Raw genomic sequence first — 17,766 nt, 5'->3', positions numbered from 1 at the left:
ACCTTCCCAATCATTTTTGCTGCATCGCACACTCTTGCACGGTTAGCTCACCCATCCCGTCCCCGTCCCACATTTGCGCTCCCTCCCTGGCACCGCTAGGGACGTGCCTTCCACTCCAGCTGGTCGCTCGGGTGCTGTCCCTAGTCCCTCGAACCCTCATAGAGGCTCTAGAACACCTCCCGAGGACTTTGACGCCGAGGCGCGCACTGAATGTGGGTCGGGACGCAGAAGGGCACTCTCTCCGCCACCCCTTGGTTCACCCCCTGCGGTGACCCTACGGTTTGCCAAATTCGTGAGCGGACTATTGGCGGGGTCAGTCCTGGGCGGTGGAAGACGCTCAGGGCAGGGGCGACCTGCTACTGGGGCGCAGGAGTTGGGTAGGGAGGATCCTGCGGGTTGCACCAGGGACTGCTTGGGGAGCCAAGCGACCCCCCCTACCCCCCCCCCCCCCCAAAAGCGGTCACTGCCCCGGTGGCAGCAGCTGCAGCAGCAGCAACTGCTCGCATCCCGGGCCGGGATCGGGTTACTCCCCTCCTCCTCCAGCATCTTGGGCCAGACGGGGAAATCCTTATTCAAGTTTCCAGCGAGTACTTTCCCTGTGCTGAAAACTGGGGGGTCTGGAAACGCGCTGAGACCGGCCTCCTTTCCCGCGTCTCCACCTTTGAGCCCGAACGAAGACTCCCAAGTATCGCTCTTTTCTGGGACGCTGCTCGCAGGCTAACTGCGCTGTTTGGAACAGATTTTGTTTCTCGGCTGGCGTTGGTTGAAAACCAAGGGAAAAGGGTTGCGCTGCGAATCTGAGGATCTCAGGACCCTGGTAAGAGTTGGGCAAACTCAAACTCAGTTCTGGCGGCCGCCGGACCTTGGCCGGACGCTGGATGGTTTCTTATGGGCCGGGGGTACATTTCCTTGGCCAGGATACCCGGGTGCAGTGTGAGGTGGGGCGAGATGGGCTCAGTCTGGGTTGTTTACTAGTCTCAAGGGTTTATTGTTACTGTTTGCTTTTGGTTTTGTTACTTGGGATTGTGTAGGAACTTCTTGGAGTATTTTTCATGGGGAGACACCTCCATTCCGCACTTTATTTTGCATAATTTCTGCCTTGTGTTGCCTCGTCTGTGTTGACAGGTGTCATAGCTGGATGCAGGGAGGTTTGTGGGGAATCAGAATGAAAAAGAGTTTCAGTGGGGCCTTCCTTCCAGACCAGCTTCATTCTCCTCTGGGATCTTGACTTATTTTCTAAACTTTTCTTTCGATATTCAGATTGTTCAGATAACTCGTTGGACCTGGGGATGCTCCTCTTCCAGAGTTCTCAATGTCCTTAGGGGTGTCAGGATCACAGGCTGGGTGACTTAGACCAGAGGAGTCTCTTCCTTGTGGGAACGCCTGGCTCCTCAGGGAATGTTGGAAGGTGCCATTCTTCAAGCCATAGTTACTATAGAAAGATCTATCTTGTGTTGGTCTTTTCAATTGCTTTGACCTAGGACTTTCACCTCTGGTTTAGGGAAATATTTTGTCCTTATTTTTCTTTCTGGAATTAAGAATGACACCACTGAGTAAATGAAGTATTTAGTGATATTCTTGATGCTTCTTTAGCATCCTCACACGAGGATCCAATTTCTTTAGGGGAATGTTAAAGTTTGGCATTTTATTAGCCCAAAAGTTCTTAGGCAGTGATATCCATGCTGTAGCCCTAGGCAGAGAGAATGCCGTTCCTTCTTGGTTCATCTTGCCTTTCTCCTTTATACCCTGAGTCTCACTTTGTGTATGTCCTTCCTTATGGATGAAAAGATTGGGATCAGATCATTTTATCCAGAAATGCCATTTTCCTGATGCGACTGCTCCAAGGGCTCAGCTTGTAGGGTACTTTTTGTTTTGCTGTTCTGAGGTCAAAGAGCTCAGTAGAGGTTGAGCTCTGAGACCAGGCAGCCTGGGGTCAACTCTCAACTCTGTCACTTTCCAGTTGTGTCATTTGGGGCAATTACTTAACCTCTCTATCTTCATCTGTAAAATCAGAACGATAATAGCAATGCTTACATCAGAGGGTTATAAACAGGATTAAAAGAGCTAATGCATGTGGAGTGCTAACAAGCCTGGCAGATAGTTAGCTATGATGATGATGATGTAGCCAACATTATTAACTCTTGTGTCACTATAATATAGCTAAGAGCTAGCTATTATTCCTACTTGCATGAGCTTTGAAGGCTGCACTCATGTGGGCTTCACGCCCACCTAGGATAGGATGCATTGTCAAACTCAGCTCAGACATGATCTTTGTAGTGCTTTCTGCTGGGGCCCTTTCAGAGGAAAGAAAGGTGCATGTGACAGGGCTGGGATTTGTCGAGGGTCATGATTGGCTGCCAAAGGGTGCTTGGGACAGGTGGGAAAGCTATACTCAGTTTACAAACTGTACCCTGCCTTCGAAACTGCCTGTATTAATATACCTCCTTTAACCTATTTTTTAGAGGCCGATCATTTGTTCAATAAATATTTATTAAGCCTAGATTACATTTCGAGCACTGGTCGAGGTTCTATAGTATTTAAGTTGGTGGGCTTCATTTTGAAAATGCATATGCATGAGTATTTGCCTTATGTTCCTCCCCACCATTTCAAGCGTTTTAGGGCTTCATGTGACACTAGCACTCTATAAATTAAATCCCAAACACTTTTTAGCTATCATGGTCTCAGTACCTGTTAAAATGAAGAGTACACATCACTGAGGAATTGGACAAAATATTCAGTATAACCTCTGGCAGTTTACTTCTCCCATCAGCTCCATCAGGCGTAAACTTGTGTTGGGAGGTAAGGAAAGAACGGGATACTCGCGGTGTTCCTTCTGACTCTGCGATCCTTAAGTTAGCTGCCTTACTTCATTGGTGGTTGTTTTTGAACTTCCTTTTTTTTTTTTAAACATTTGTCTTAGGTACCTAAATGATGTCACTTCCATCATTGCATGTTAATCAAAGTGAATGATGATGCCGATAATTAATACAAAAGGAGAAGTATTTAGCTCTGCTTGTATTTCATCAGCTATTCTCAGCTTTGGTTAGATTGAACTGTGAGAAATTGTCAAAATTTGACCATTTTTGACCTACGTAAAATGGCGATTTCATATAGTTCAACCTGATGTAAATCCTCGCCCCATCTGCTTGATGAAGATGCAGTGAGTCTCGGGTGAGGTATGAAAAGTCTGCAGTGTTACAAGTTCACCAGGCGATTCTGTTGCAAACCCAAGTCACATGCACATTTAGTAGCAGTGGATTTACCTTCCAGATTCTCAGCTTGGGCTAATAGCATATTTCTAAGATAAAAATCTGATCATGTCATTCCCTTGTTTAAAAATCTTTGTTGGCTCCCCAGATGGCGAGTATCAGTGTCACCCAGGTACTCATTGAAAATAAAGATTCCAGGGCTTCATCCCAGATGGAAGGCCCAGAAATCTGCATTTGAGCAGATCTCCAAGTGAATCTGGTGGAGGTGACTTCAGATCACAGTTGGAGAAATACTGGTGTATAGCATAAAGCCTGACGTTTTCCCCAGGATACACAGTACTAACGTTGCACCATCTTCTCTGGGTCCTTTCTCTGCTTCCCTGTTCCCCACTGATCTGGATCTTGTTACTGTTCCTCAGAGAATGCATTGCCTGCTTTCTCTCCTTCCTGACCTAGCTGTGTGCTCTTCTCTCTGCCAGAAGGAAATGTCTTTGCTCCTCTTTTCTGTCTATCAACTACGTACTACCCATTCATCCTTCAAGATGCAGTTCAGATATGATCTCCCTTCTGAAGGTTTTCCTAGTGCTCTCACATAAACTTAGTGATATCTCATGTGATTCCTATTCTTCTATGCAGATGGCTTTAATATAGCATCTATCATGTTATATCAACTGTGTTTGTTATCTGGATGTTTCTCCAACTGATTGGTGAGTTTATCATTCCTTATTCTAAGCCTTTTTCCAAATGGCTGGCACATGGTAATTACATAATAAATGCCTAAAGAATGTGGGGGAAGAACAAATGAGTGAATGCTAATTGACGTTTTCTTAGCACACCAAGTGTTTGGAACAGTCACTATGTACGTTCTAAGAGTGGTGGCAAAGCCAGTCAAGAATTTGCAATTTGGCTAGACATAGCCTACAAAGTTAGTAACCTGGAGTGGAAAAAGGACAAGATAGAATATCTTAAGAAGACTTACGAAACACCAAATGCCACCGAATTAATGTTATGTGTTCCCCACTGTGGCAGTACTATGATCCAAGAGCTGAGTTGATCATACCTGGGATGGTTTTGGTTCTGAATGACAGTGCCAGGGCACTGGAATAGAAGAGCCAAGGCCAATACAAACAAACAGATTTTGCCTTGTGCTTTTCAGTTTATAAATACCTTTGTATTTGTTTTTGTATTTGATCAGAAACATGGTGACTGGTACAGTACTATTTTTCCTACATTAATACAGAGTGCATTCCTAAAAATAGGTCCAAAGGTTGTGTAAAAGCCTACATGTTAAAAGAGATGCTGGCCCTAGAGAGCCAAATATATTATAAAATGTCTAATTATATCTTGCCATTTAATGACCACAGCATTTAGTGCTTACGCCTTTCTTTAATTTTTCTTTCTTTAACTTTCCAAAATTTTGGTTATTTTCTCCTCAGTTGAACAACAATTGACCTGTTCAATACATTTCTGATTCAGACTAAAGATCTGCCATTTTTGGCATGTCTGATAGCTTTCATTTTTGTCTCACTTATATTAAGTTTACGAGACAAAAACTTCTTGTAATTACTATTAGGTTTTAAATTTTTCCATTTCTCACTCATTTTTTGTAATAATGGAAATACGCAATAACATTTGAACAAGTGAACAAAAAAATCCCAGGGTAATGACAAACGTGGTGATGCTGCAAAAATTGAACGTTTAGCTCATGGGCGGTTTCCAACACAAAGTAAGTAACAAAAAATGTTGATTTTCAGGCTGCTCTGTGAGAGTTCCAGTGACTTAGGGCGGGAAGGTAGCAGCTCGGTGCGTGAAGTACAAATGTCTAGATTGCTTGGACTTCAAACAAAGCAGTATTAACAACTGCCTGTGCTCTCAGTTTCTCAAGGATTTGTACCCAGTATTTCGTTTTAAAAATTAGCTTAGTTTTAAGAATTAACTAAGATTCATTGGGTTTTGTTGATTTGTCTTCTTTTTCAGCTATGTTTCTAAAATGAACTTTCTCTACCTTCGTTTAAGCTTGCATCTGGCTGTATTTTTGTAAGTCTCTTAACTAGTCTCCTTTATTCATTCAGCCATGCATTCATTCATGTACTCATTCTCTCTATCATTTATTCATTCAGCCATGCGTTCATTCATCTACTCATTCTCACTATCTGAATTTCCCAAGATTTTGCACTTATCTCTTGTCTCTCTTTTCTTCACAATTTAAGGTTATTTTTCGCTGTGATCATTCTAACTCTTTTTAAAAGTAGTTATGCAGAGGATTAATTTATAGCACTTAATAAAAGGATTTCTCATACTGTGAGAAAAAAAGATACAAACTAGTGTTATTTTACTTTATGTAACTTTATTTAGAAAACTGCAGGTCGTTGTGAGGATGTTATTTGGTGATGCATGCTCTGTGCCATTAGCCAATCTGGAAAGTGTGAAAGTGTTAATATATCCTGTTATTATTGATGTTCATTTCTAGTGATTTCCTCTCTTGTTTCATTTCCAGTGATTTATACTCCTAGATAAAGAAACTATGTAAAGCATTTTAATGACCTCAATTTCCTACTCAGAGGGCAATAAATTGTACTCTTCCCCACTTCTAAGACAAAGAAAACAGTATTTCAATACGGAAAGCCTCATCTTGATAGGTACGTGTGCAGGATATTAGCATCTGTTAAAGACATCTTTGGGAGCAGGGAGACGCCATCCTAGAGGGTGACTAAGTGCCTTGTCGTTAACGTCCTGGCTGACCTGGATGAGCTGCACAGATTTGGTTGGTTCTAAGACCTCATCACAGGTGATCATTCCCATGATGAATCCTTTAAATACTTTCTGATAAAGAATGATGTTTGTCTTTTTTAAAAAATAATTTTTGATGGCAAATTGAAAATCAAAATTCATAAATTTAACTTGCTCCTTATGAAACAAAATAGAAGTATGAAATCTTTGTTTTGGACCCAGGGGACTAATTTTACAATCAAAATGAAAAATTTTAACTGTCTACCTCTATTGATTTCTTAAGAAGGGTGCCTTATGTATTTTTTTGGACAAGGAATCAATGACAAGATGTGACTTTTGTGTTCTTAAAAAAAGCAATTGGTTTGAGTTTTATTTTTGCTCCATTAGATATTTATTAGGTGTATATTTTATCGGGATAAATACTATGTGGAATTAGCAAGATGCTTGCCTTAAAAAAAAAAAGATAAAAAAATACAACTGACTGTGTGAGGCTGGGTGAGTGAGGGCTGAGAGGGCAGTGCTGAGAGCACTCTGAGAGCTTGTCCTGGAGAGAGGGCTCTGTGTGCTCAGCAGAGGTGTCTGGTGGAGGGGACCTCAAAGAAGAGAGCATTTGAATGGATGGGGCATGTTAAGGGAATGAGCTCAGCAAACACGTGGCTGCAGGGGTTTGCAGGACATCTTCAAGCAATAGTGACTGAACCATGACACAGGAGTGGTGAGTTAACATTTGAGAATCATTTGATGATAGCCGCACATGGGGCTCTAGGACGAGATTCTGCCTGCTCCCATAGCACTATGTGCACTAAGGGAGCCCCTCATGGCACACTGCTCCTATCTTATTGTGTAGATCAGATGTGCTTTGAGGCACCCTATTGAGATTCAGGTAAAAATTGAGCCCCTGTTCCACAAGAAGGTGTGAAATGAGAAAACTGTTGTTTCTTTCAACCACTATGGGGCTTCGTGGGGGTGGGGGTGGGGCTCATGTTTTTTCTAGCATCATCTGGATTTGAATTCCTATTTTCCCTTAAGAAGTTTAATTGAAAGATTATCTTGCCACACTACTGTACTGTCTTTTTTTTAGTGTGAAGTCATCCACCCAGCCATGGATATTGCTTCCTATCTCCTTCACTTCATAAAATATCGCCAAACATGTGGCTCTGAATGGCTGACTTTTAAGACTTGGAACTACAGAAGAAGTTCACATCTGAAAACTTGAAACTGGACATTAAGCATGCTTGTTTTTTAAAAGCCATTTGTCTGTCTTACCGTTGGAACTTTGTCACCGTCCATCCTTTTCTGAAGGCCACAGCCTCTGCCAGGTGCTTCAGCACCCTCCTTCTACTCTCCCTGCACCTCCCTCCTTTCGCTCATTGCTGACCCTACCCCTAAATTCTGTTATCTTCGGAACAGCTATTATTATTTGTTTTAATTTCCTGCCTCCTTCCTCACGTTTCTTGGCACTCGTGTCTTTCTCACCTGTCTTCTCCCCAGGCTTTCCCCCACACTAAGTTTTGGTAACCGTGGTATAAAGCATTTGCCCTTTCAGTATCCCCCATCTTCTGTACATCCCTTGAGCAGATCCATGTACAAAATCAGGCCATCAGTGAGGTTAGACCTGCTTGAGGCCTCTGTTTAGCCTCTGGTTTCAAACTTCAGGGGCCTGAGAATCACCGGCAGATACTGGCTTCTCTCTAATGATTTGGATTCAGTAGGTGTGTCGTGGGGCCCAGAGGTGTGTATTTTCGACAAGGTATTCTGATGCAGGTGGCCCATGGATGCACTGTAATCCTTGTTAGGCTATACTGCTTCATTCAGGAGGCATGGCTTTTCTTTTTCTTCTTTAATATTTTAGTGATTGGTCAGAGGGGGTCACAGAGAATAGCTGATCTGTGAGAACTCGTGCCTCTCCGTCTCTGCTTGGAGGGACAATGGCTGTAACACAACGCTGTTCATGTGACAGCCGGAGAAAGGGGCCCATTGTTCGGGGATTGGCTGATGCTCCATTCCGCTCTGGCCAGCCATCCAACTGAGCTTGGTAGCCCCAAGGAAACAGACACACTTGAATCAGAGAGACAAAGAAAGGAGGTCAAGGCCTTTCACAGTTAAACTACTTGCAGCAATGTGTCAGAGGTAGGATTTGGGAAGGAAAAAAGCAATGCTGTGGAGGCATCATTAATCTGCTGGTTTGGGAGCATGAGACACGGCGCTGGGGGAACACAAGTCTATTAGAATTCCTGGTTGATCTTTGGCCAAGGAAGAATTGTTTCCTACTCTGTCCTTTTGACTTACCTTATTGCAGGATTTTATGATTGATTTTAAAAATAAAAAAGATCTCCCTGTGTCCATGGTAGGCAAAGGCACATTTCTCAGCCCCTTTTCCTCAAACTCATCAAAGACAGGTATCTGATCTGAAAGCCTGCTTAAATCCAGGCCTACAACCTCAGAGAATGAGTGTTTGTTCTGGGACGTGGTCACCATATAAATGATGTGTTAATAATTTCCTTCCAAATCTAAGTTCAGATGTCAGTTTTGAAGCCGAAAATTTTTTTGAGATTGAAATACAGTGAAATCCATTAGAAAGTTATTGATGTATTTGCACAGTTATGAGGTTGGGGGACTCCCCAGATGTCATTTAGATGCCACCCCTCACCCCTAGCTTCTAAACTTGATTCTAGCTCTGGAGGGAAAGGGTTGCAGACTTCCTGTAAAGGTCCAATCCAGATCTGAACAATTGACTACATTCTTGGTGTCAGAAGAAGATTCAAATTCAAGGTCATAGCCTGAGCAAAGGTCGCAGACTTTTTGCACAGAATTGTTCTTTTAGCCTGATTACTCCCTTTATGGAAAAGTATGTCATTCATTCAGCCTTTGCCTCTGGGTTTCTTTCAAAGGGAAACTTAGTCCCTAGTTCTTGTGGATATTTGTAGGTAGCTTTTTTTTTTTTTTAATTTAGGTGCAAAATACAGCCTTGAGAGAGGCAGAATGGGGAAAGCCTTTTCTGGATGTAATGGGTTGTGGAGAGCCCATTTACAGAGTGTTCAGGCAGCTGGTGCCCATTGGCCAGTAGGAATCCTTTTGTCTCTGAGATAAGAGGTTTCCTGACTGGGAGTATTAGACTTAACAGCCTTGTACCCAGGAGAAGGCAATATATGATTCGCTTGAGGTCACTTAGCGCTCCCTGTAATTAAGTCTGTCATTGCACCTTGATTATAGACTATCATTGTAAATCCATTAAAGAGGGAGAAGCCAGTGGATTGCAGAGAGGCAAGTGGCTTTATTTTCTCCATTATATTTCCACTCCTCCCTCCCCTTGCAGCTTGTTTGTACTTTACTAAGTGGATATTTGGTTTTACCAATGATATAGAGGCCTTTGAAGTGGAGAAGGGAAAGAGGAGACTGTTTGCAGGTGGCAAGAGGATTGTGTTAAACACGCTCCTGATTAGTTAATTAACTTTCAATTCGTTGTCATTAGGCCTTTTGCTTTGGCTCCATTCCTCTGATGCAGAGAGGCTCACCCCTCAGTTCTGTGAGGGATGAATACCGTGCTTTACTTGTTCTATGTAGTCATATGTTGCCTTCTATTGTGGTTGTTCGTGTGGTAGCATGTTTAATGCTAAATGCTTTTTTAGGCATAAGATGCTTGCTGGGACTTAGTTTTGTGTCAGAATTAAAGCTGTGCCCAAGGAGGGCATCTGGGATGCTAACATTGTTCTATTTAATATGGGTCTTGATTATACGTGTGTGTTCATTTTGTGAAAACGTATTGAGCTGTTCAATTTTGATTTGTGTCCTTTTTTGGTTTGTATTTTATACTTCAATAAAAAGTTCCAAAAAAATTTAAAAGCATCATGTTTAATGGAGAATTAAAGCTGTAGCGGTGATGGAAAACAGTAAACTCGGGGAACCCCAACTGTCACCTAATTTGGGTCTCAATGGGGCTGGGAGGGCCTGGAGCTTTAAATATCCATGAATTCGCCCTTACTTCCATAGCTGGAAGGGCTGTGTGTCAGAAAGCAGTGAAGCAGCACCGTTAGAGCTGATTATTTTACTTTCCTAGGCAGCAAATCCAGTGCCTAAGAGATCAGCGGTGTTAGCAGAGCCCTGCTCTTTAGAATCTCAAACAAAAGCACCCCTCCAAGTTGGCCAGCTAGCAGATCTCATTCCCACTCTCCACCCTCCTCCTGTTCATTGTAATTTGTCAGGAAAAATCAGAAAAGCTCTATGGATCATGGATGTTTTTCTGAATCTTCAGATGACATCTCTCCTGAAGTCTAATATTGGAAAGCTTTTCTGTTTTTCTCCCATTTTTCTAACTGGGACAAAGTGAAATGTGATGTGGGGTCTTTAGCTCATCTCTCTCATTTATTTCAGCCATCACTTCTTAGCTCCACGATGAGCTCCAGGAGCCATACCTGTGAAGGTGCAACAGCTGTATAACCAAAACGGTGCTTCTGGCACAAGAGTGGCCTGTGGCCCTTTGTCTAGAGGACATCTGTCATCATCAGCGTGGGTCATTGTACCTATAGAACCTCCTAGCTCACTGTTACAGTATGGAGCTGGTAGATTCAAACAGAGAAAATAGGAGCTTTTTTTTTCTGAAGGAGATTTTGGAGTCCTTGGCTTTGAAATAATTCTAGCACATCTCTGAGAGGTCTGAGTACCCATTCTATACACTTCCTTTGGGCATTGGACTTAAAGATTAACTGTTGATTTACACGAACATGTGTGATTAAAGTTGTGAGTTAAGAGACGAGATTTTGATGGTCTGGGTCTACTCCTGGCTGGCCCTGTCATTTACCGTATGAAATGTGACAACTTGAGTCAGGACCCGTCTCCACCCCTTAAACCTTTGTGACCTTGGGCAGGCTATTAAGCTCTCTAAGCCTCTTTTCATCACATGTGAAATGATAACAGTATATACTTTCAAAGAGTCTTACATTTAGCCTAGTGGTAGACGCGTAGTGCTCTCCTAATAAATTGCAGTTATCGTTATTTAACACCAAGTAATGTTAAAATAGGGGAGAATAATTAACATGTCTAGGAATAAGATTTGCCTGTGCTTTTTATGAAAGAATCATCCAAGTACTTAAGTAAGATCCTACTAATTATAGAAGTTAGAAAGTATAGTCTCTGACACAGCATATAAACTATAAGGAATTTAAAATATTCTGGAGTACAACAACATTTACTCATGGGCATGAATATTTTTTAATGAAGATAATATTTTGCTAAAAGAAAAGTTATTTAGGGGCCAGCCTGGTGGTGTAGTGGTTAAGTTCACGTGCTCCACTTTGGTGGCCCAGGGTTCATGGGTTTGGATCCCAGGCATGGACCTACACACTGCTCATCAAGCCATGCTGTGACAGCATCCCACATACAAAAAAATAGAGGAAGATTGGCACAGATGTTAGCTCAGGGCCAATCTTCCTCACCCCGCCCCCCCCAAAAAAAACCAGAAAAAGAAAAGTTAGTTATTTCTACTATAGAATTAGGGTGAGACTTTTAGTTAATGAATCTGTTCTTCCCTAGTAAGATGTCAGCAGAGTTGAAAAGAAATGTTCAAACAAAAACTTGTGCACAAATGTTATGGCAGCATTATTCACAATAACCAGGAGGTAAAAATAACCCAAATGTCCACCAACTGATGACTGGAGACTGGATAAACAAAATATCATATACCTATACAATGGAATATTATTCATCCATGAAAGGAATGAAGTACGATACATGCTAGGACATGGGTGAACCTTGAAAACATAATGCTAAGTGAAAGAAGCCAGACTCAAAAGGCCACTTGTTGTATGATTCCATTTATATGAAATATCTAGAATAGGCAAATCCATAGAGACAGAAAGTAGATTAGTGATTGCAAGGGGCTGTGGGGAGGGGAAAATGGGGAATGATGATTCCTTCTGGGGTGATGAAAATGTTATGGACCTATGTAGTGGTGATGGTTGCACAATGTGGTTAAAATGCTGAATTTTATGTCTATGAATTTTACCTCAATTATTTTTTTTTTACTTTTATTTAAAAAATACCACATCAGCAGGTATTTTGTATTTAGATGAGATGTATCTGCATTGGTCAGTCTATTTTTGTTAATGATGTTCCTGTTATGACCCAAGCTTTTACTGCATGTTGTGGAGAATACCAAAAATGACAAGGCCTGGCCCCGGCCTTCAGCACATTGCTGGTCTCTGAAGACAGGAAAGGATGAGGAAGCAGGTCCTATGTTCCAGGTGAACCCATCTTAGGAGAGGGAGAGGTCCCTGCGGATTTGGTAATTAGAGAAGGCTTCTTAGAAGAGATGGGACTTTGAAAGATAAGTGAGCTTCATGAAATCACAGAAGAGGGAGAGAGCACCCCAGTTGGTAGAAATATACATGGTGAGGGCAGTGGGAGGAGTGTGTGGGGGATGGGTGTAGGGAGGGCAGGGGCAGGCAGAGATGGCCAGAGTGGAATGTTTCTATAATGGGATATCAAGAATTAAGGTTGGAAGTATAGGATGGAGCCAAGTTGGAAAATCTTTGAAAGCTGTTTCAATTCAGTGGATAGCAAAGGATTATCATTGATGGTAGGCATAGAAAATGAAACAAAAATGTGGGAGACAAGAAGAAGACTATTGCAATAATTTCACTAAATCTAACACAGTCTGTTATTTATTCAATAAATATATGTTCATCGCTACCATGCTCCATCGAGTTTTCTGTGATGGAGATGGGGCAATTCCTGAGATAAACTAGGTCCCTGTGCTCTGGGATTTGCATTCTAGTAAACATTCTGGTATTGACTGCTATGTCCCATCAATACAGTGGACAAATGTAGTTGAAAAGTTAAGGCATAGCTGTGCTATAATGTAGTGGTTTGGAGTGTGGCTTCCAGAACCAGACATCCTGGTTTAAATCCTGGTTTGCTCCATTGTTTGTTAAATGTATGCCTTGGGCCAGTTACTCCAGACTCGATTAAGTGGGGATAATAATGGGAGCTTTCTCATAGAGTTGTTATGAGGATTAATTGAGATAATAAATAAAAAGGACTTAGGACACTATCTGCCATGTAGTAAAGGCTCAATAAGTTTTATTTATTTGTATCCAATTGATTAATTTCTACACAAGGATTTGTCCAGGTCACTTCTGTTTTTAGTTCAGTGAGGCTATTTCAGAATCCTGGTGTGCTGCATCTCAGGTTAAGCTCTCTTTAATACGCCATACTATTTTAGATATTGAATTTGTTGAATTAATTAGCATACAAACTCTGCCTTTATGATTCAGGAGAACCACAAAATTCCTCTCTCTAACAAACTGCAGCCCTGACCTTGGCTTGGGCAAAAGCTTCCAGATAACACTCCTACATTCTGAATAGAGAAATCTCTTTAAACATCTTGGCCTGAGAGGTATTGCCCTTTCAGTATTAGGAGTCTGGTGATAAGGAACATGGTTGATGCTCCAGAACTTAGCACATTCAGTCTCTCTCTGGAGACACAGCTTCAGTCTGAATTTAATTTCTTTGTGTTACCTCATCTCAAGTATCACAGGCCACCTCAGCTCTCTGTGCCTCTGTGTCCCTTTCTGTGAATTAGCGTGAAGTAGCCAACTACCTCATCAGGAGGTACATTCTTAGAGCGTATCAGAAGGAATCTTTGGAGCTTATGGGAAGAGAGTGCATAAACTTTGAGGGCCCTGCCAATTCTAGCATAAATTGACTCCAGTATGTAAGCTCCTTGAGCACGTAGGATCTATCTTATTTACCTTTCAGTCCCCAAATGGTCAAGGATAGTGTTATAAACTGAATTGTGTCCCCCAAAATCCATATGTTGAGGCCCTACCCCCAATGTAGCTGTATTTGGAGATAAGGCCTGTGAGGAGGTGATAAAGGTTAAATGACATCGTAATGTGGGGCCCTGATCCAACAAAGCCGTTGCCGGTATAAGAGGGGGAAGAGATACCAGAGCTTTCTCTTTCCATCATGTAAGGAACCAGCAAGAAGGAGGCCATCTGCGAGCCAAAACTGAATTGGCCAGCACCTGGATCTGGGATTTCCCAGCCTCTAGAACTGTGAGAAAGAAATTTCTGTTGTTTATGTCACCGAGTCTGTGGTATTTAGGTATGGCAGCCTGAGCAGACCAAGACACGTACACTTTTTCTTTCAATAGAACAGGAACTTAAATATTTGTGGACCTGACTAATTTCAAGATTATTCAGAACTATGGAGACATAAGAATAACATGAAAAATGAACCTGACCGACAATCCTAATCCTCATTTAAATGGATAATCTTGACCTTGTCTTCCACTGTATACCAGTGAGCTCACAAGGTAGCATCATTGCTTGATTAAAATTTCCCCAAGACTTTATTTTTCCTTTGGTGGAGGTGCTAATGAGTGGTGAACCAGTCAATGGCAAGTGATAACCATTGTCGGGAGGATATGAAGTAAGGGAAGAGCCTGGACAATTGATACTTTGGACTTTCAGGTTTTGAACAATTGACCTCCTAGCTATTCTTTCATAGGATGCAGTGGAATTAAAGTGGTGAGAATGTGAGAGGAAGGTAAGTCATGGAGGCCGCACCAGTGAGGCAACACTTCGCCTGGGCCAGGAGAGGTGAATTGACTCCTCCCACCAAGGAGAAGAGACCCTCCTTCAAGAAGGGTGATAACTGTGCCTGAGCCCAGCCGAGAATTCAGGGGCACAGAGCCCTGGGTATGGCTAGCCAGATGGTCTACTTTTATTTTGGTGAAGACCAGCCTGGACCAAAGGCACTTTTCTTCTGCCAGTCAAAAACAAAGACAAAACCAGAAGAGCTTATGATGTGGAGCTCTGCCAAGGTGGCTGGAAAAAAAATCCTTGCCTTTCTTTCAAAGCAGCCTGTAAATGATGCTTTGTAGTTTTGTTTGTGCCGCCACTGGGGTTGTTCAGAGGGCCTCCCCGCAGCCCATCACTGCTGTGGCGTTTAATTGTAATGATCATGATCATCCTGCAAGCTAACCCTTCAGGTCCAGTTGTCACCTCCCAGCGTTAATTGTCTTTGGTTGAGGATATTGTACTGTTATGAAATCCAGAGATCTTCTGAAGGCAATCTCCTAAATTTGCTTTTAGAATTTCAAGCACGTGCTTATGTGTAGCCTCCTCTCTCAAGGACAAAACTCTGATCTTCCTGAATTTGCCCAGAGTTCAGATGTGGCAGACAGAGACATTAATTGTTTCTATCTAAGAAGGATTTCTTACAGCTTGACCTAAGGAGACTCCTGTCTAGCTGGAGCACTTGGAAGAGCATTTTTCATTTCTTGGCCAGGATTTACTATATATGAAAACAAGGCTGTGTAATTAGGGCCCCCATGGCACGTAGATTCATTCACTGGCACATAAGAGAGACCTCACTGGGCTAGTGGCTGACATGTCCTCTCTGTTTCCTTTGATGGGGGAAGTGTTAGGCTCCATTGCTGAGAGAGATGGCAACCAAAGCCTGACAGGAGACCTTCAGAACAAAATGTCAGTGTGTAAAGAAAGGGCCATGTAAGCCAGAAGAGTGTTGTCACTGAGTTCTAAGAACCAGTTCTTTAAAACAAAAGCAGCATCCTAGTCTCTGTCTAGGAGTTGGATCCATCACAAGTAAGACCCCAGGCAGAGCAAACCCCCTTCAGTGCATACTGGGAACCACAGTACAGTTTCTTCCATGGTGTACTCCCTGAGACGTGAGGAGACGACCAGGCCTCTGCCTGGCTCTGGCCTCTGGGCCCACAAGGAAAAAGCTGTGTGCAGTTGCCGTCCCACCCATTCTTTTTGGCCCAGCAGTTGTTGGCAGCTGAGCAGCTAGGGAAAGTGAAGATGCTTGCGGGCGGTCAGGATCAGGCCTCAGAATCATTGTTGAAGGCCCAATGGGGAGCCCATGGTTAGAGGAAAGAAGTCCAGGTGATGTAAAATTATTTAAGGAGAGATTTATCGTTAGGGCGTTCTACTTCATTGACTCAGTTCAAGTTTTATCTTAATTGTACTTTATGCTGAGTTGTGGGAGGGAGTGGAATCACCCAAGGTTGAAATTCCAGCATGATTGTGGCTTCCCACTTTTAGAATTGCATCAATTAGAGGTAATTTTTTGTGTTTTCTAATCTTGGTGCCAATGGAAAGCATTGACAGTGATGCAGATCTCAAGGCTAATGTCACTAACCCATTAATTTTTTTTTTTGGCCTTGAGTGAAAGGAATAATGCTTCTAGAGTGAGGGAGCATACTTTTTACCCCAGAGCTATAGCTATTAGGTAGCCCAGAGTGGTGGAAAGAATACTGCGTGTGTCTAGGGCCAAAAGATCTTGTCTTGAAATCTAGCTCTGCCACGGTTTGACTTTAGGCACCTAAAAACTCCTTTGTGGCTGTTTCCTTATTTATAAGATGAAAAGATCAAAAAGGCCCTTTCCAGCCCCATGAACGTGACTAGGAAGCCCCTGGGGCATGTCTGGTCTGTAGGGGTGCAGCTGAGTGGGCCGGTGAGAAGAGCGTTGGTGAGGGCTCACTGCTGGCGGCGCGGGGAGCAGAAGCACAGCCTTGCCTGAGCACGCTGCTTGGCATGGCCACGGAGCTAGACACCAAATGGAAGTAGCACGTGTGTGTGACATAAAGAGTGTGCTCTTTCTGCTCCCTTCTGTGCCCTGGAGAGGCTGAGTATGAGTTTCAGGACAGCTGTTTTCTTGGGGGGCTCTTCCTCTGTGTTGGCCCAACCTAGCACCGACATGTGGAACTGCTTCCTCCTAAAGCATCGCCTCAGCTAAGTCTCAAAATTTAGCTAGCTTCAGACCAAACCCAAAACTTCTTCTACCCATGATGGTTGCATTTCTTTCCACTCCATTATGAAAGATCTTTGGGAAAATGTGTAAAAATGGATTGTTCTCGCTCTCTTTCTTTGTCAAACATACACACAAATTAAAAAAAGAAAAAAAAGAAATTGTTAGCTTTAAAAATTTTGTGAAGTCTGGTATCTGCTTCTGTTCCCCCAGAGACCCTGAGAAGAGTGTCAGGTGATGGCATCAAGCCCTGGTTCGGGAGTGTGGTGTGTGAACCCAGTCCTGCCCCACTGGGTGATAGAGAACCGGGACACTCTAATCCCTATCACATGCGGTGACCCGAGCAGACCCTGCAGGACAACAGAAGTCTTGCTGTCTCCTCTTGGAGCAGTTGCTCAGAAGCCGTTGTCCAGCTGTGGCCTGCTTTGTTAGGAAGTGCAGCCTGGCTTGATCTTTTAATCTCTTTTCTCCCTATAGGTATTATAAATAACAACTGGTCCATAGGAGTACCTGCCAGAAGGGATTGAGATGTGCATTCTGTACTCAAAAAACCATTGTTTTGTGTAATCTTAACTTCATTAGCAATGGGGGATGGGGGGATAAAACCCAAAAGCAAAGCTACTTTGTTATGACTCAGAAGAGCCAAGTTGAGGAATTTAGAATTGAAATCGAGGAAGACAAGTTCCTCTAAAACCTCAAATTCCTTAGCACTTCTCTGAGACAGTCAGAAGCACACACACACACAAGTCCGGATCCCTAGGTCCATTCATTCCAGGTTAAACAATCGAATCAAAGTTTTGAATTCGGGCAGACGCTAGTGGAGAGCTGGAATTCTCATGTTGCTCCCTGGCTCCAAGATGTTTGATGCCCTGTAGTTTCTGTCTGCTTGAAGTTGAGAGAGAGTTAAATTGCTCTGTTTCGGTTTCTGCGTCTGGGTTCTGGAGGAATTGTCATCTGCTTTACAGTGCTCTTAGAGAGCAGAGAGGTGACATTCTGGCCAACTGTCACAGAGGAGGCAGGGATGGGGCTGGGCTGACACAGTCACACTGTTGTT

The 17,766-nt window shown here is 42.9% G+C and overlaps 1 protein-coding gene across 9 annotated transcripts in view; it reads left to right on the top strand.

Moving 5' to 3' along the window:
- MEGF10 (multiple EGF like domains 10) overlaps positions 1–17,766 on the top strand; it is a 163,751-nt gene continuing 145,985 nt past the window's right edge. For 2 of the 9 annotated variants that reach the window (XM_070233130.1, XM_023617774.2), the window contains exons 1-2: positions 171–817; positions 5,707–5,848. In XM_070233130.1, the coding sequence (XP_070089231.1) occupies positions 5,749–5,848 (100 nt within the window). In that variant the 5' untranslated portion in view covers positions 171–817; positions 5,707–5,748. Of the gene's footprint in view, positions 818–5,186; positions 5,247–5,706; positions 5,849–6,463; positions 6,655–17,766 lie in introns of those variants that run through there. The other 7 variants (XM_023617773.2, XM_070233132.1, XM_023617776.2 and 4 more) reach the window with 7 other exon arrangements.

The sequence above is a fragment of the Equus caballus genome, chromosome 14 (assembly GCF_041296265.1).
Source record: "Equus caballus isolate H_3958 breed thoroughbred chromosome 14, TB-T2T, whole genome shotgun sequence".
Classification (NCBI taxonomy): domain Eukaryota; kingdom Metazoa; phylum Chordata; class Mammalia; order Perissodactyla; family Equidae; genus Equus; species Equus caballus.
Note: the sequence above shows the minus strand (reverse complement) of the source record. Positions and strands in the feature narration are given on the sequence as shown.